Source organism: Salvelinus namaycush, chromosome 21 (assembly GCF_016432855.1).
Source record: "Salvelinus namaycush isolate Seneca chromosome 21, SaNama_1.0, whole genome shotgun sequence".
NCBI classification, from domain to species: domain Eukaryota; kingdom Metazoa; phylum Chordata; class Actinopteri; order Salmoniformes; family Salmonidae; genus Salvelinus; species Salvelinus namaycush.
In genome coordinates this window covers 30403979-30420018 of record NC_052327.1, presented here as the reverse complement: position 1 = coordinate 30420018, position 16040 = coordinate 30403979, and the positions used below count along the sequence as shown (strand labels likewise).

General features: G+C 41.4%; 1 protein-coding gene and 1 pseudogene across 1 annotated transcript in view; one reads left to right on the top strand and one right to left on the bottom strand.

The window, feature by feature from the left end:
- Positions 1–5780, top strand: LOC120065849 (annotated as a pseudogene).
- Positions 5781–9346: 3566 nt separating this feature from the next.
- Positions 9347–16040, bottom strand: part of LOC120066291 (RNA polymerase II elongation factor ELL2-like) — a 41613-nt gene continuing 34919 nt past the window's right edge. Inside the window, exons 9-12 of the mRNA XM_039017572.1 lie at positions 15696–15759; positions 13103–13274; positions 12929–12973; positions 9347–12098 (exon numbers count right to left, since the gene is read on the bottom strand). Of these exons, the coding sequence (XP_038873500.1) occupies positions 11988–12098; positions 12929–12973; positions 13103–13274; positions 15696–15759 (392 nt within the window). The 3' untranslated portion in view covers positions 9347–11987. The remainder of the gene's footprint in view (positions 12099–12928; positions 12974–13102; positions 13275–15695; positions 15760–16040) is intronic.

Below are 16040 nucleotides of genomic sequence, written 5' to 3'. Positions count from 1 at the left end.
ATGGATCAAAGTCAGGGAAGGGATCTTATTTTCAGGTATGTCATTGGTCTTGGGTAGCCAGATAGCTAAATTAGGTTATTAGTAGTTACTAGCTACAGATTTGTAATTTTTCTAAATTTATTTCACCTTTATTTAACCAAGTAGGCCAGTTGAGAACAAGTTCTCATTTACAACTGCGACCTGGCCAAGATAAAGCAAACCAGTGCGACACAAACAACACAGTTACACATGGAATAAACAAACATACAGTCAATAACACAATAGAGAAGTCTATATACAGTGTGTGCAAATGAGGTAAGATAAGGGAGGTAAGGCAATAAATAGGCCATAGTGGTGAAATAATTACAATTTAGCAATTAAACACTGGAGTGATAGATGTGCAGAAGATGAATGTGCAAGTAGAGATACTGGGGTGCAAATGAGCAAAAAAAGAAATAACAGTATGGGGATGAGGTAGTTGGATGGGCTATTTACAGATAGGCTATGTACAGGTGCGGTGATCTGTGAGCTGCTCTGAGAGCTGATGCATAAAGTTAGTCAGGGAGATATGTCTCCAGCTTCAGTGATTTTTGCAATTTGTTCCAGTCATTGGCAGCAGAGAACTGGAAGGAAAGGTGGCCAAAGGAGGAATTGGCTTTGGGGGTGACCAGTGAAATATACCTGCTGGAGCGCGTGCTACGGGTGGGTGCTGCTATGGTGACCAGTGAGCTGAGATAAGGCGGGGCTTTACCTAGCAAAGACTTACAGATGACCTGGAGCCAGTGGGTTTGGCGACGAATATGAAGCAAGGGCCAGCCATCGAGATAATACAGGTTGCAGTGTTGGGTATATGGGGCTTTGGTGACAAAACGGATGGCACTGTGATAGACTGCATCCAATTTGCTGAGTAGAGTGTTGGAGGCTATTTTGTAAATGACATCGCCGAAGTCAAGGATCGGTAGGATAGTCCGTTTTACGAGGGTATGTTTGGCAACATGAGTGAAGGATGCTTTGTTGTGAAATAGGAAGCCGATTCTAGATTTAATTTTGGATTGGAGATGCTTAATGTGAGTCAGGAAGGAGAGTTTACAATCTAAGCAGACACCTAGGTATTTGTAGTTGTCCACATATTCTAAGTCAGAACCGTCCAGAGTAGTGATGCTGGATGGGCGGGCAGGTGCGGGCAGCGATCGGTTGAAGAGCATGCATTTAGTTTAACTTGCATTTAAGAGCAGTAGAAGGCCACGGAAGGAGTGTTGTATGGCATTGAAGCTCGTCTGGAGGTTAGTTAACACAGTGTCCAAAGATGGGTCAGAAGTATACAGAATGGTGTCGTCTGCGTAGAGGTGGATCAGAGAATCACCAGCAGCAAGAGCGACATCACTGATGTATACAGAGAAAAGAGTCGGACCGAGAATTGAACCCTGTGGCACCCCCATAGAGACTGCCAGAGGTCCGGACAACAGGCCCTCTGATTTGATACACTGATCTCTGTCTGAGAAGTAGTCGGTGAGCCAGGCGAGGCAGTCATTTGAGAAACCAAGGCTGTTGAGTCTGCCAATAAGAATGTGGTGATTGACAGAGTCTAAAGCCATGGCCAGGTCAATGAATACAGCTGCACAGTATTGTCTCTTATCAATGGCGGTTATGATATTGTTTTGAACCTTGAGCGTGGTTGAGGTGCACCCATGACCAGCTCGGAAACCAGATTGCATAGCGGAGAAGGTATGGTGGGATTCGAAATGTTCGGTGATCTGTTTGTTAACTTGGCTTTCGAAGACCTTAGAAAGGCAGGGTAGGATAGAGATAGGTCTGTAACAGTTTGGGTCTAGAGTGTCTCCCACTTTTAAGAGGGGGATGACCGCGGCAGCTTTCCAATCTTTGCGGATCTCAGACAATACAAAAGAGAGGTTGAACAGGCTAGTAATAGGAGTTGCAACAATTGCGGCGGATAATTTTAGAAAGAAAGGGTCCAGATTGTCTAGCCTGGCTGATTTGTAGGGGTCCAGATTTTGCAGCTCTTTCAGAACATTGGCTATCTGGATTTGGGTGAAGGAGAAATGGGGGAGGCTTGGGCAAGTTGCTGAGGGGGGTGCAGGGTTGTTGACCGGGGTAGGGGTAGCCAGGTGGAAAGCATGGCCAGCTGTAGAAAAATGCTTATTGAAATTCTCAATTATCGTGGATTTATCGGTGGTGACAGTGTTTCCTAGCCTCAGTGCAGTGGGCAGCTGGGAGGAGGTGCTTTTATCCTCCATGGACTTTACAGTGTAATGGGTAATACAGAAATACAGTAATGGGCTATTGTGATTCTCCATTATCTGTTACGGGATAGGTACTGTTCAATTATGAATATGTAGTGCCTTGTGAAAGTATTCATCCCCCTTGGCGTTTTTCCTATTTTGTTGCATTACAACCTGTAATTTAAATTGATTTGTATTTGTATTTAATGTAATGGACATACACAAAGCAGTTTAAATTGGTGAAGTGAAATGGAAAAAATAAATAAAGAATTCAAAACGGAAAAGTGGTGCGTGCATATGTATTCACCCCCTTTGCTATGAAGTTAATTATGTCCACCTGTGTGCACCTGTGTGCAATCTAAGTGTCACATGATCTGTAACATGATCTCAATATATATACACCTGTTCTGAAAGGCCCCAGAGTCTGCAACACCACCAAGCAAGGGGCACCAGCAAGCAATTAGCACAGAGCTCTCTGAACAGGTCAGGGACAAAGTTGTTGATAAGTACAGATCAGGGTTGGGTTATAAAAAAATATCTGAAACTTTTGAACATCCCACGGAACACCATTAAATCCATTATAAAAAATGGAAAGAATATGGCACCACAACAAACCTGCCAAGAGAGGGCCGCCCACCAAATATCACAGATCAGGCCAGGAGGGCATTAATCAGAGAGTCAACAAAGAGACCAAAGATAACCCTGAAGGAGCTGCAAAGCTCCACAGCGGATATTGGAGTATCTGTCCATAGGACCACTTTAAGCCGTACACTCCACAGAGCTGGGCTTTACGGAAGAGTGGCCAGAAAAAAGCCACTGCTTAAAGAAAAATATAAGAAAACGTTTGGTGTTCGCCAAAAGGCATGTGGGAGACTCCCCAAACATATGGAAGAAGGTACTCTGGTCAGATGAGACTAAAATTTAGCATTTTGGCCATCAAGGAAAATGCTATTTCTGGCGCAAACCCAACACCTCTCATCACCCCGAGAATTCCATCGTCACATCTGGAGGAAACCTGGCACCATCCCTACAGTGAAGCATGGTGGTGGCAGTATCATGCTGTGGGGATGTTTTTCATCAGCAGGGACTGGGAAACTGGTCAGAATTTAAGGAATGATGGATGGCACTAAATACAGCGAAATTCTTGAGGGGACCCTGTTTCAGTCTTCCAGAGATTTGAGACTAGGACGGAGGTTCACCTTCCAGCAGAACAATGACCCTAAGCATACTGCTAAAGCAACACTCGAATGGTTTAAGGGGAAACATTTAAATGTCTTGGAATGGCCTAGTCAAAGCGCAGACCTCAATCCAATTGAGAATCTGTGGTATGACTTAAAGGTTGCTGTACACCAGCAGAACCCATCCAACTTGAAGGAGCAGGAGCAGTTTTGCCTTGAAGAAAGGGCAGAAATCCCAGTGGCTTGATGTGCCAAGCTTATAGAGACATACCCCAAGAGACTTGCAGCTGTAATTGCTACAAAAGGTGGCTCTACAAAGTATTGACTTTGGGGGGGGGGGGGGGTGAATATTTATGCACGCTCAAGTTTTCTGTTTTTTTTTGTCTTATTTCTTGTTTGTTTCACAATAAAAAATATTTAGCATCTTCAAAGTGGTAGGTATGTTGTGTAAATAAAATGATACAAACCCCCTAAAAATAAATTTTAATTCCAGGTTGTAAGGCAACAAAATAGGAAAAATGCCAAGGGGGGTGAATACTTTCGGAAGCCACTGTAAACCTTGTATTGCTACGTATTGGCCGTTGAGAGGCTTTGAAGCCACCGGTCGGCCATATTGGCACTCCCCACTATGAGTCCGCCATAGGATGAATGGAATTCTATAGTATTTCAATTAAATGTTTCAAGGACAAAATGACATGTATTTAAGTATTTTAGTTGTTGTAGTGGGGACATTAAACATAGTCATCTCTAAAAATGATACTTTAAGGGAAGTGATTGTGTATATTTGTATTTGTTATTTTTATGTTTAGCTCACATATCATAATTTAAAAGTATGCATTAAGGTGTCTGTAATATAATAAATGTGTCAAAATAATTGTAGACATTAATAAATGCATTTCTATAGCTTCCAAAATATGTTTTACAATGGTGGGGGAGAGCCAAGATGGAGGCTCGGTGGCTTCAACACAATGGTGGGGGAGAGCCAAGATGGAGGCAAGGTGGCTTCAACACAGCGCCACCTATCTATCATCTTGTGCAGCGGTATTCAACTCTTACCCTACCAGGTCTGGAACCCACTGGTTTTCTGTTTTGCCTGATAATTAATTGTATCCTCTTGGTATCCCAGATCTAAATCAGTCCCTGATTAGAGGGGAACAATGAAAAAACGCAGTGGACCTGGCTTGGAGGTCCAGAATTGAGATTGACGGATCTAGTGTATATATAAATCATTGGTACTGTTTGGATTTGCCAAAAGATTCAGATTCTACCGTTACGCTTGTTTACACTGAGCTGCACTGGGGTCGGAACGCCATCATGGTTGGATTAAGACACCGCTGAGTCAGCGCAAGATATGGGTTGGAAATCGTACCTTAATGCATGGATGGGATAAGGCACTATACTTAAAATGTTACTTTTATCCAAACTCCTACATCGAGAAGATTGAAATAATGCTAGTGTTTCCTGAAAACCGCCCTTTTTGCCCTCAATATGCATGTGCCTTGTCAAAGTATTTGCTTTGAAACAATTCTGCAATTAAAGAGCTTGTTGTCAAACTGCAGAGTCTGGTGTCCAACATGAGTTCTGGAAGGAAATGTGAGTTTGTACAGCCTTCACCACCAACAAATACTGCACTCTCCAGGGACATACTGTTACTAACTAACCGGATGAACAAGTGTTTTTGAAACAAGAAGTAGGCTAATTATTATTGGAAAGAGGTTCTCTAGTCTACCATTAATGTTTGGTTCAACAATATGTCAAATGTAGCCTAATTGATAACTGTTTTCATTCATGAGCATGTGCTGAATTCTGTCTTTGTTCTTTGTTTCAGTGTTCAGACTGGGGAACACTGTGAATTCCATTGACGAAGCCAGGCAGACCTTGCAGCTCTCTGACCCTGTACTGCGCTTCTGCCTTACTGTGGCCAACCTCAACCGGCCCTTTGCTTTATCTGCAACAATTTGCTCTGGGCCAGAAATGTTGGCATTGTCTATGATATCAACAAGGAGCGGTGGAGCTTGAATGCCTCTCGTATCTACTTCTTGTCCCTGGTTAATAGTCTAACCAGAGATGTTTACGTTATTACCCAGATTATGGTTCAGAGAACCAAAAATAGTCTGTTTCAACAGAAAATGGATCAGCACCTCAAAGACAGACCCGATCAGGCTTTTCTTGTTCCTCAACCGGATGCTTTTCTGCTCCTGCTTATTGAGAGTCTTAAAAGACATCCCTCGGTTGCCCTTGACACACTGAAAAACATTTGATATTTCCTTTTCACTGGACAAGCTGGGCGTTTACCGGTCAAACCCAGAGGTGGTGGGCTTTTGTGGGCTAATCTCCTCTCTGTTAGGGATAATGTCACCCCAGTTTGAAAATTAAACCATAACCTAGAGTTAACGGTAAATGAATGGAGCTAGAGTTATTAAATGAAGAGAAGCTATACACAGTATGATGGGCAGATGCAGGTACTAAGGTTTGTAGTCAAACACTGGTAGGACAGAATTTTGCACGGGTTCCTTATTTTGAATATCACTACAGGTGAAGCTACATGTTGGCAGAAGTTCACTGATGATAGCAACCCCTTCAGATAGTTAAACTGTTTGGAGCTTAAAGGGCAAACACTTTTATGTGTATTTTATGAGTAGCTTTCATTTTTTAAATCACTTCATTTTTTAAATGATTACTGTTGGGACCAGCAACAGCTCATTGGTTGACACATCGGTATCATTAGACATCTTTAAATTACTAGATTATAAAGGGAACTTTGCAGTAGTTTAGGAATCACAAAGACAGAGACTGGACAGGGATCTTAGTAAACTTGATTGTTTACTAGTGTTTGATTGAACGTAGAGCACTGTAGTTGGGTGCCATAATGCTTTATTTTACAGAAATTTGACGGATCAAGAGTTGCATCATCCAGCCAGCATGGCCACACTAATCCAAGCCCACCAGTTAGCATCGTATCCTTTATGGCTTTATCATTAGTTATAGATATTTTCTGTTCATTGTGAGAAAAATACAGTTAAGTTCAAAATGTCTATGCAAATCATGTATTCCATAATAGAAAAGCATTATTAATACAGTAGATTTCTATGTATAATGCAATGTATGTAACAAAATGGGTTGAATTAGATTTTTTTTAACTGTTCAATAAGAAAATAAAGAGATCCGATGGACTTTTATGCAATTATTCACAATGCTGATGTAAAGGTACACTTATTTGAAGTCCTGAGTTGAACAAAGTTTAAAAAAAGATAACATGGTTAATTACCAAGCAGTTTGATAAATGTGGCCCCTGGGACTGAAAAATATTGAGAAACACTAAAAAGTAGATGACTAATTTGGGGTTGAAATCTTTCATTTGGAGAAAATATTTGTCCTTCTTTGCTTTTATAAAACAGACAATTATTGATGAAAAGAGCTTTATTTATTTTTTCAGAGACATTAATACATTTTGTAGTATTTTTCTAGAGGAAAAGTTGGTGATAAAGCATCCCCCACATACAATTGCAAATATATATATACTGTATATACACTGCTCAAAAAAATAAAGGGAACACTTAAACAACACAATGTAACTCCAAGTCAATCACACTTCTGTGAAATCAAACTGTCCACTTAGGAAGCAACACTGATTGACAATAAATTTCACATGCTGTTGTGCAAATGGAATAGACAAAAGGTGGAAATTATAGGCAATTAGCAAGACACCCCCAAAAAAGGAGTGATTCTGCAGGTGGTGACCACAGACCACTTCTCAGTTCCTATGCTTCCTGGCTGATGTTTTGGTCACTTTTGAATGCTGGCGGTGCTCTCACTCTAGTGGTAGCATGAGACGGAGTCTACAACCCACACAAGTGGCTCAGGTAGTGCAGTTCATCCAGGATGGCACATCAATGCGAGCTGTGGCAAAAAGGTTTGCTGTGTCTGTCAGCGTAGTGTCCAGAGCATGGAGGCGCTACCAGGAGACAGGCCAGTACATCAGGAGACGTGGAGGAGGCCGTAGGAGGGCAACAACCCAGCAGCAGGACCGCTACCTCCGCCTTTGTGCAAGGAGGTGCACTGCCAGAGCCCTGCAAAATGACCTCCAGCAGGCCACAAATGTGCATGTGTCAGCATATGGTCTCACAGGGGGGTCTGAGGATCTCATCTCGGTACCTATTGGCAGTCAGGCTACCTCTGGCGAGCACATGGAGGGCTGTGCGGCCCCACAAAGAAATGCCACCCCACACCATGACTGACCCATCGCCAAACCGGTCATGCTGGAGGATGTTGCAGGCAGCAGAACGTTCTCCACGGCGTCTCCAGACTCTGTCACGTCTGTCACATGTGCTCATGTGCTCAGTGTGAACCTGCTTTCATCTGTGAAGAGCACAGGGCGCCAGTGGCGAATTTGCCAATCTTGGTGTTCTCTGGCAAATGCCAAACGTCCTGCACGGTGTTGGGCTGTAAGCACAACCCCCACCTGTGGACGTCGGGCCCTCATACCACCCTCATGGAGTCTGTTTCTGACCGTTTGAGCAGACACATGCACATTTGTGGCCTGCTGGAGGTCATTTTGCAGGGCGCTGGCAGTGCACCTCCTTGCACAAAGGCGGAGGTAGCGGTCCTGCTGCTGGGTTGTTGCCCTCCTACGGCCTCCTCCACGTCTCCTGATGTACTGGCCTGTCTTCTGGTAGCGCCTCCATGCTCTGGACACTACGCTGACAGACACAGCAAACCTTTTTGCCACAGCTCGCATTGATGTGCCATCCTGGATGAACTGCACTACCTGAGCCACTTGTGTGGGTTGTAGACTCCGTCTCATGCTACCACTAGAGTGAGAGCACCGCCAGCATTCAAAAGTGACCAAAACATCAGCCAGGAAGCATAGGAACTGAGAAGTGGTCTGTGGTCACCACCTGCAGAATCACTCCTTTTTTGGGGGTGTCTTACTAATTGCCTATAATTTCCACCTTTTGTCTATTCCATTTGCACAACAGCATGTGAAATTTATTGTCAATCAGTGTTGCTTCCTAAGTGGACAGTTTGATTTCACAGAAGTGTGATTGACTTGGAGTTACATTGTGTTGTTTAAGTGTTCCCTTTATTTTTTTGAGCAGTGTATATATATTACATTTACCTTTCGCCAAGTAGAGGCTTCTTGTCTGTCTTGAATAGACTGAGGAAATTGTGCAAAGAAGGAAGCAAAAAAAGAATAGTTACACAAATTTGTTCTCAAAGGTCGACAATCTGTAGTGATTTATACTAGACAAAAGATTTTATTTCACATTTCTATTGAGACATTTAATTTACCAATATCAACAAAGTAAACGCACCAGCAACAGCGAGACAATAAACTAAAAATTATTCTAGAGTTGTTTGATTTGTAAGCAGTATGCACATTAAATGGCATTTTGCATTTCAAGAGCACATTGTGGGTGTCTTAACAGTTTTCAAGGACCTTTAGCCACAAAGCTGTAGTTGTACACATGAAAAATAAAATTTAGGGACCAATAATTTGAGTACATATATTTTGTTTCACCTGCGTGTCATGCAATCAAATCAATTATGAAAGATAACATTATGTTAAAGCCAATGTGACTCACATTTTCCTATTAGAAGGCACCTCGCTAACTCCTGCGTATATCACAATTAGCACTTATTCAGATGAATATGGCTCAGTCCAATACTGCACACAGAGACAGTGGTCTGTACTAGTCTCATATCTGGTCATGTGCTTTCCAGAATACCACAGTCAGTAGCATACATTTCATTTATTACATTTAGAATTCAACAATAAAAAAGAACCCAAACTGTGGCAGAAGAACCTCCACTATGTGTACATGTCAGGGATTAATCTAGCCCAGTCAAGCACTTCTGAGAGACCTTTCAGACATGTTTCTATACGGAGCTCTGAAACCATGTGGTTTGTGACAGTGGTGAAGAATTGTAATGGATGAAAAAAGGCCCTTAACATAGTCACAATTTATTTTTTATACTCCATTCATGATTATCAAACCGATATCCACAGAGCATTCATGAGGGAAACGAACAGAAATGAACCTATCACAAACACAAAAGAAATAAGGCCTAGATTCAATCCGATCAAGCGTTAAGCGGTGACAGCAGACACCCACATAGCGGATGTTGTGGCCCTCAGAGGTGGAACTGCATAGGAACCTTCAAATCGGTAAGCAGCTGCTCTTGCAACCATTGTCACAAAGCCACAACCGCCCCACTCGCGTTAGATGTTCAGAAGGAGAAAGTGTAGGTTATATAGGAATAATGACGCTCAACTTGAAAAATCATTAAACTAAATAATGAGGGTTTCTATCATCAAAATCAAGGTGTAGATTACATCACACATTCCACTGTTCCATATTGTAAACAAGGCGGCATGAGATTTCTGTTAATGCGACTCTGTGTAGTCAATTGCAATGTTGGCTTTATCTATAATGCAGGGAGCCACTTGTGGATTTGACAGCTCTAACACAGCTCCACCTCATAGACCGTCAAAACAAACGCTATGCGGATGTTCGCTAAAGCAGATCTGATTGAATCAGGCACCAACTCACATGGTAGAGGAATACATCAACATTGTAAAAAGACGTTCAGACATATAAGACACAGTATTGAAAGCATTATACATTAACATAAATTCTGCATTTCCTTCAACCCCAAAAAATGTGAACTAAAATACATGATCCTGAAACATTAAATTTAATTGAGCAGATTAAAAAAAGAGAGATTACATTACATTTCAGAAAGTCAATATCAGAGATATGGAAATGTGTTAATGGTGTATTAAGGCAAAATTAACTATCTTCCCTTTACATTTGAGACAGCAATTAAGTAGCAAGATAGTGTACACAGACACTCACATTGATTTCATTACTGCTTAAGAGTAGTCACTGTATTTGAAAAAATATATATCTTCAAGCCGCAGATAATCAAAGTGAACTGTATGAAATCCCAAGTGATGACGACAGGTACATCCAGAGAGGTTCAGTTAATGTGGTCCAGTTTGTGTAAATGCATCTACTGTAAACAAACACATCCAGTAGCCCAATGTTGTAATGGAACATTCACTGATTCAAAGTGAAAATAAACTGCCCCATCCTGCTGAGGTGAAATCTAGTAAACTGCTACAGCAACATTAAGAAATACAATGTTACCACTGGTTACCACAGCATTTTCCTACAGAGCAGTTTCAACAGCAAGAGTGAAGAAGTTCACACAAGTCAGAAAATAGGTTTCTGAAATCTCCTCTTTGAACTATGATTAATCTCTGATCTATGGGATGGACAATCTTATATCTGAGGCTCTAAACCAGGTTGAAATCCAAAGACACCAAACGCTTCAAAGAATTGCATTTCATCACTGCATGGGAGCAATCCTGTTTCTTGCTGGGCTGATAGAATACATCACACAGGCACAAGCTTTGTAATATAAAAATGGCTTTTGGAAGTACTGTTAAATGCTCCGGCATTCCACCCAGTCTCACAAATGTATTGGACTATTGATCAAGGTAATAAAATATTCATTAATATTGTATGAACTTTATTACTATCATTAAAGGTCAGAGAATACTGGCTCAAACAATGAGAATAATTTATCCAGAAGGATAAGAAGGTAACAGAATGCCATAACAATCCAAAAATATTATTTTGGAGTTTGATTGCAGTTCTTATTCAGATTAGTGTTCTTTCAGTAATGATGTAGTGGTTTAAACAGAAACATGGGAGTATACTGTATGACTAAGATGGCATTTTACTATATCATACAAATGTCAAGATTCATAAACATTTTCTTCAGCATAGAGGGGGCAGTTGTTTCCAATCCCATGGCCCATATTTGATGAAGCAGAATGGCTCAATTACTGCAAACAGGAACTACAGACTGAATGTGAAATGTGGGTCAGAGGTGAATGTATAGGAGATTTGACTGGCATGTCTGATTAATGACATGTACTGTATCATCAACTTTAACAAATAGAGAAATTATCAACTCAAACAGTTCACTTCTTGTTCATAGAGGTCTGAGATATTTCCACATAACATTGCATATCTTCCAGCGTCCCCTAATCTTAATCCAGTGATTACAACCCTCTCTATAGAAATCAAGATCTTATATCACTATTTTACATTTATACATTCAGTGAAACAACAAACCGCATATTGTACTGGGTACTTAAATATAGCATGGGTAGAAGACTGGGTATGAAGAGCATTTATTCTCATCTGTCCTTATGATTGTACCATCAAACTATGTCTTTCTGTGTAGTCATGGCAATAGACCAAACGTTAAAAGCATTGGCCAGGAGAGTTCATGTACATTAACATTATGGGTAGAAAAAGGAATTTGGCTCAAATTGCCAGCCATTACAACAACACTCGTCCTAAAAAATTATTCATTTGATCACGAGTCGCTGGTCTTGGCCCACTTCATATAAGAGAACCTCTCTCCTCTCTTCCATCAACACTTGGAGGAATAAAGTGAATGTGTGATTCATATGTGATTAAAGTCCTTAACACTCCAGACCCAGGCTCAGCTGGTCAGTCTTTTGGTCCATTGATAAAATAACACCCTGTGGCAGGGTGCAGGCCAGTCACTATGAAGGGGCCTGGGTACGGTCATAGTCCAGGATCAGACCTTTGATGTGAGACAGTTTCTGATGCAGATACTCGCATCGCTTCTTCTCTTCCCGGTAACCAGGGAACTTCTGCAAAGACAAGGCAGAGGGCCGTCAGAGAGCTGGCATTATGGTGACATTGACAAAGTAGAGGGGCGTGTAGCGTGTGGGAAAAGATTGTCCTCAGAGGTGTAAGGAATTAAGTAAAAATACTTTAAAGTACTACTTCAGTAGTTTTTTGGGGGGTATCTGTACTTTACTATTCATATTTTGGACTACTTTTACTTCAATACATTCCTAAAGAAAGTAATGTACTGTACCTTTTACTCTATACATTTTCCCTGACACCCAAAAGTACTCATTACATTTTTAATGCTTAGCAGGACAGGAAAATGGTCCAATTGCCACACTTATCAAGAGAACATCCCTGGTCCTCCCTACTGCCTCTGATCTGGCAGACTCACTAAACATGGTTCGTTTGTAAATGATGTCTGAGTTTTGGAGTATGCCCCTGGCTATCCGTAAAATAAAATAAGAGGAAGATAATAGTGCCATCTGGTTTGCTTAATATAAGGAATTTGAAATGATTTATACTTTTACATTCGATACTTCAGTATATTTTAGCAATTATATTTAGATTTGAATACTTAAGCATATTTAAAACCAAATACTTTTAGCCTTTAACTCAAGTAGTATTTTATTGGGTGACTTACAATTTTACTTGAGTCATTTTCTATTAAGGTATCTTTAGTTTTACTCAAGTATGACAGTTGGGTACTTTTTCCTACACTGTTGATCCTAATAACAACATTAATATCACTGGTATGAGTCAAAGTTCTTTGTGATAACCATACAGGCTATAATAGATAAGACAGGCTATAAAATAATTCAATAATATTCCCTGCTCATGCATTACTTACTTTCTTATATTTTCTGTATTTCTGCAGTATTTCGTCCTCCATGAGCTGTAACGGAAGAAAAATACAAGACATTTAGTAAGCCCTTGAAAGTTCATCAAGCCAGGTCTTTAAATGTTTAAACAGAAACAGTGTTTTGTTTTGTGTATGGAAGTGACGTCAGTTCCTTGCTCATACCTTGTATTCCTGTGTACCGGGGGAGAGAGTGTTGATCTTTGAGCCCAGCTGAACAAACATCTCTGTGATAGTACCGATCCGGTGATGCAGGGCCCTGTACTCATCATACTCCGCACAGAAATCCTCCTTGTACTGTTGCCGTTGCTCTGAGGCTGTGATGATGTTGTACATTCTGGAAAGAGAGACATTAACATCTTGTGAGCTGTCATTTCAACAACCACAGGCCCATGGCATCCATCCACTATGGTCTAGTCTAGTCTGGCCAGCTGTGACAGGCAATGTGGAATGGCCACATCAGGAGGTAGAAATAGACAGGTTAGCTGTCAACATCACGAAAACGATGCGCACACTTCAATGGGGCAAAAGGCTGTGTATTGTTGTTATTCTGGATGGCCAGATACAGTAGTTAGCAACAATGGCAAAAAGCTACTATGTGGGGAAGCGTAGGTGGCTTGTTTCAGGTCAATGTATCTTGTTATTGATACCATGTCTTGTTTTGAGGTGTTTTGACTGATATCATGTCTATGCTAATATGGCAAAAATTCGCTAGCTAGCTAACCAACAACTGTAATGATGTATTTTCATTTCATTTCATTTCACCTTTATTTAACCAGGTAGGACAGTTGAGAACAAGTTCTCATTTACAACTGCGACCTGGCCAAGATAAAGCAAAGCAGTGCGACACAAACAACACAGAGTTGCACATGGGATAAACAAACGTACAGTCAATAACACAATAAAAAAAACTCTATATACAGTGTGTGCAAATGTAGTAAGATTAGGGAGGTAAGGCAATAAATAGGCCATAGTGGGAAAATAATTACAATTTAGCAATTAAACACTGGAGTGAAAGATGTGCAGAAGATGAATGTGCAAGTAGAGATACTAGGGTGCAAAGGAGCAAATAACAACATGGGGATGAGGTAGTTGGGTGGGCTATTTACAGATGGGCTATGTACAGGTGCCATGATCCGTAAGCTGCTCTGACAGCTGATGCTTAAAGTTAGTGAGGGAGATATGAGTCTCCAGCTTCAGTGATTCTTGCAATTCGTTCCAGTCATAGACAGCAGAGAACTGGGAGGAAAGGCGGCCAAAGAGGTGCTGGCTTTGGGGATGACCAGTGAAATATACCTGCTGGAGCACGTGCTACGGGTGGGTGCTGCTATGGTGACCAGTGAGCTGAGATAAGGCAGGGCTTTACCTAGCAAAGACTTATAGATGACCTGGAGCCAGTGGGTTTGGCGACGAATATGAAGCGAGGGCCAGCCAACGAGAGCATACAGGTCGCAGTGGTGGGTAGTATATGGGGCTTTGGTGACAAAATGGATGGCACTGTGATAGACTACATCCAATTTGCTGAGTAGAGTGTTGGAGGCTATTTTGTAAATGACATCACCGAAGTCAAGGATCGGTAGGATACTCAGTTTTACGAGGGTATGTTTGGCAGCATGATTGAAGGCTGCTTTGTTGCGAAATAGGAAGCTGATTCTAGATTTAATTTTGGAGATGCTTAATATGAGTCTGGAAGGAGAGTTTACAGTCTAACCAGACACCTAGGTATGTGTAGTTGTCCACATATTCTAAGTCAGAACCGTCCAGAGTAGTGATGCTAGACGGGCAGGCGGGTACAGGCAGCGATCGGTTGAAGAGCATGCATTTAGTTTTGCTTGCATTTAAGAGCAGTTGGAGGCCACGGAAGGAGTGTTGTATGGCATTGAAGCTTGTCTGGAGGTTTGTTAACACAGTGTCCAAAGGGCCAGAAATATACAGAATGTAGACAGTATTTGAGAGAAAACAAGTGCTCATTGTGCACATTTATTTACGTTTTCAACAAACATTGGAGATTAAATATAGTTTCCATGTAATAATCTAAACCACCCCTGTCTGTTTTATGCCACGTAGCAGGCGTAAAATAAACGCCTTAAACTAGATCCCCTAGATAATGATCTTGATTAGAAGAAGAAAAAACTATCAGGGGAGGTTCAACCAAACCAGTAAATGAGTTAAGATGGAGTGTCGCCTTGTTAACGTCCAAAGTGGAAGTTGTGTCACAGGCTCTCTTTCTATTTCCCCTGAAAACCAGAACATCCAGGAATCAACCAACCCATCTATATAAACATGCATTCATCTCTCCAGCAGGTGGCACTGCAGATTAGCAGAATGAATGGCCTTTGACTCAGCTATGATTTCACAGAGATGTGTTCTGAAGATGTGGAAATGTAAGACATTAGATCATTTGTTTTCTAAGTCATTCTCTGTGAAGCTCTGTTATTACTGAACATGTGACAGACCATTTAAACGTTCACATTTTCCACTATTTATGTGAATGTTTTCAATCTGAATCCAGACCTTTTTGAACAAATCACTTTCCTTTCACAACAGAAGTAGTTAAAGTAGTCAACCCATTAAAGAAAACATTGAAGCAACAGATGGTAGTAACAGAACCTGAGACTTTGAAAGCACATACTGGCTTCACTTCTGCCATGTTTACAGTTTGAATGGGCTTCAAAAAACAGTTCAACCTAGCAGCGCCACTCAGCAACCCAGGGCGATTCTGGAGGACTTATGAATGAAGCAGTGTGTTTGAACTTACATGAAATAGTCGGGCAGCTCTTCAGGTGACGTACGAGTGACAGGTGTTTTAGCCCCCTCATGGTCTGGAGATAAACACAAGCAGAGGAAAAAAAGGTTCATGTAATCTGCCAATGCAAACGTGAAAAAGCTCATATACTAAGGCTGATGGAGTCGTTTATCAGTGCTACTGATAAGAGACCTGCTCCAAGGCAGGCGGTGACGCCAGCAGCGCCCCAGATTGGGAGGCAGAGCAGCCTGCTGACTCGATGGACCGTGGGTCACCCAGCTGTTCCACAGTCAATCATGTACACACTAGCCAGGGAAAGGAATGGGGGGTGCTAGTGGAAAGAGAAAGGGGGATACC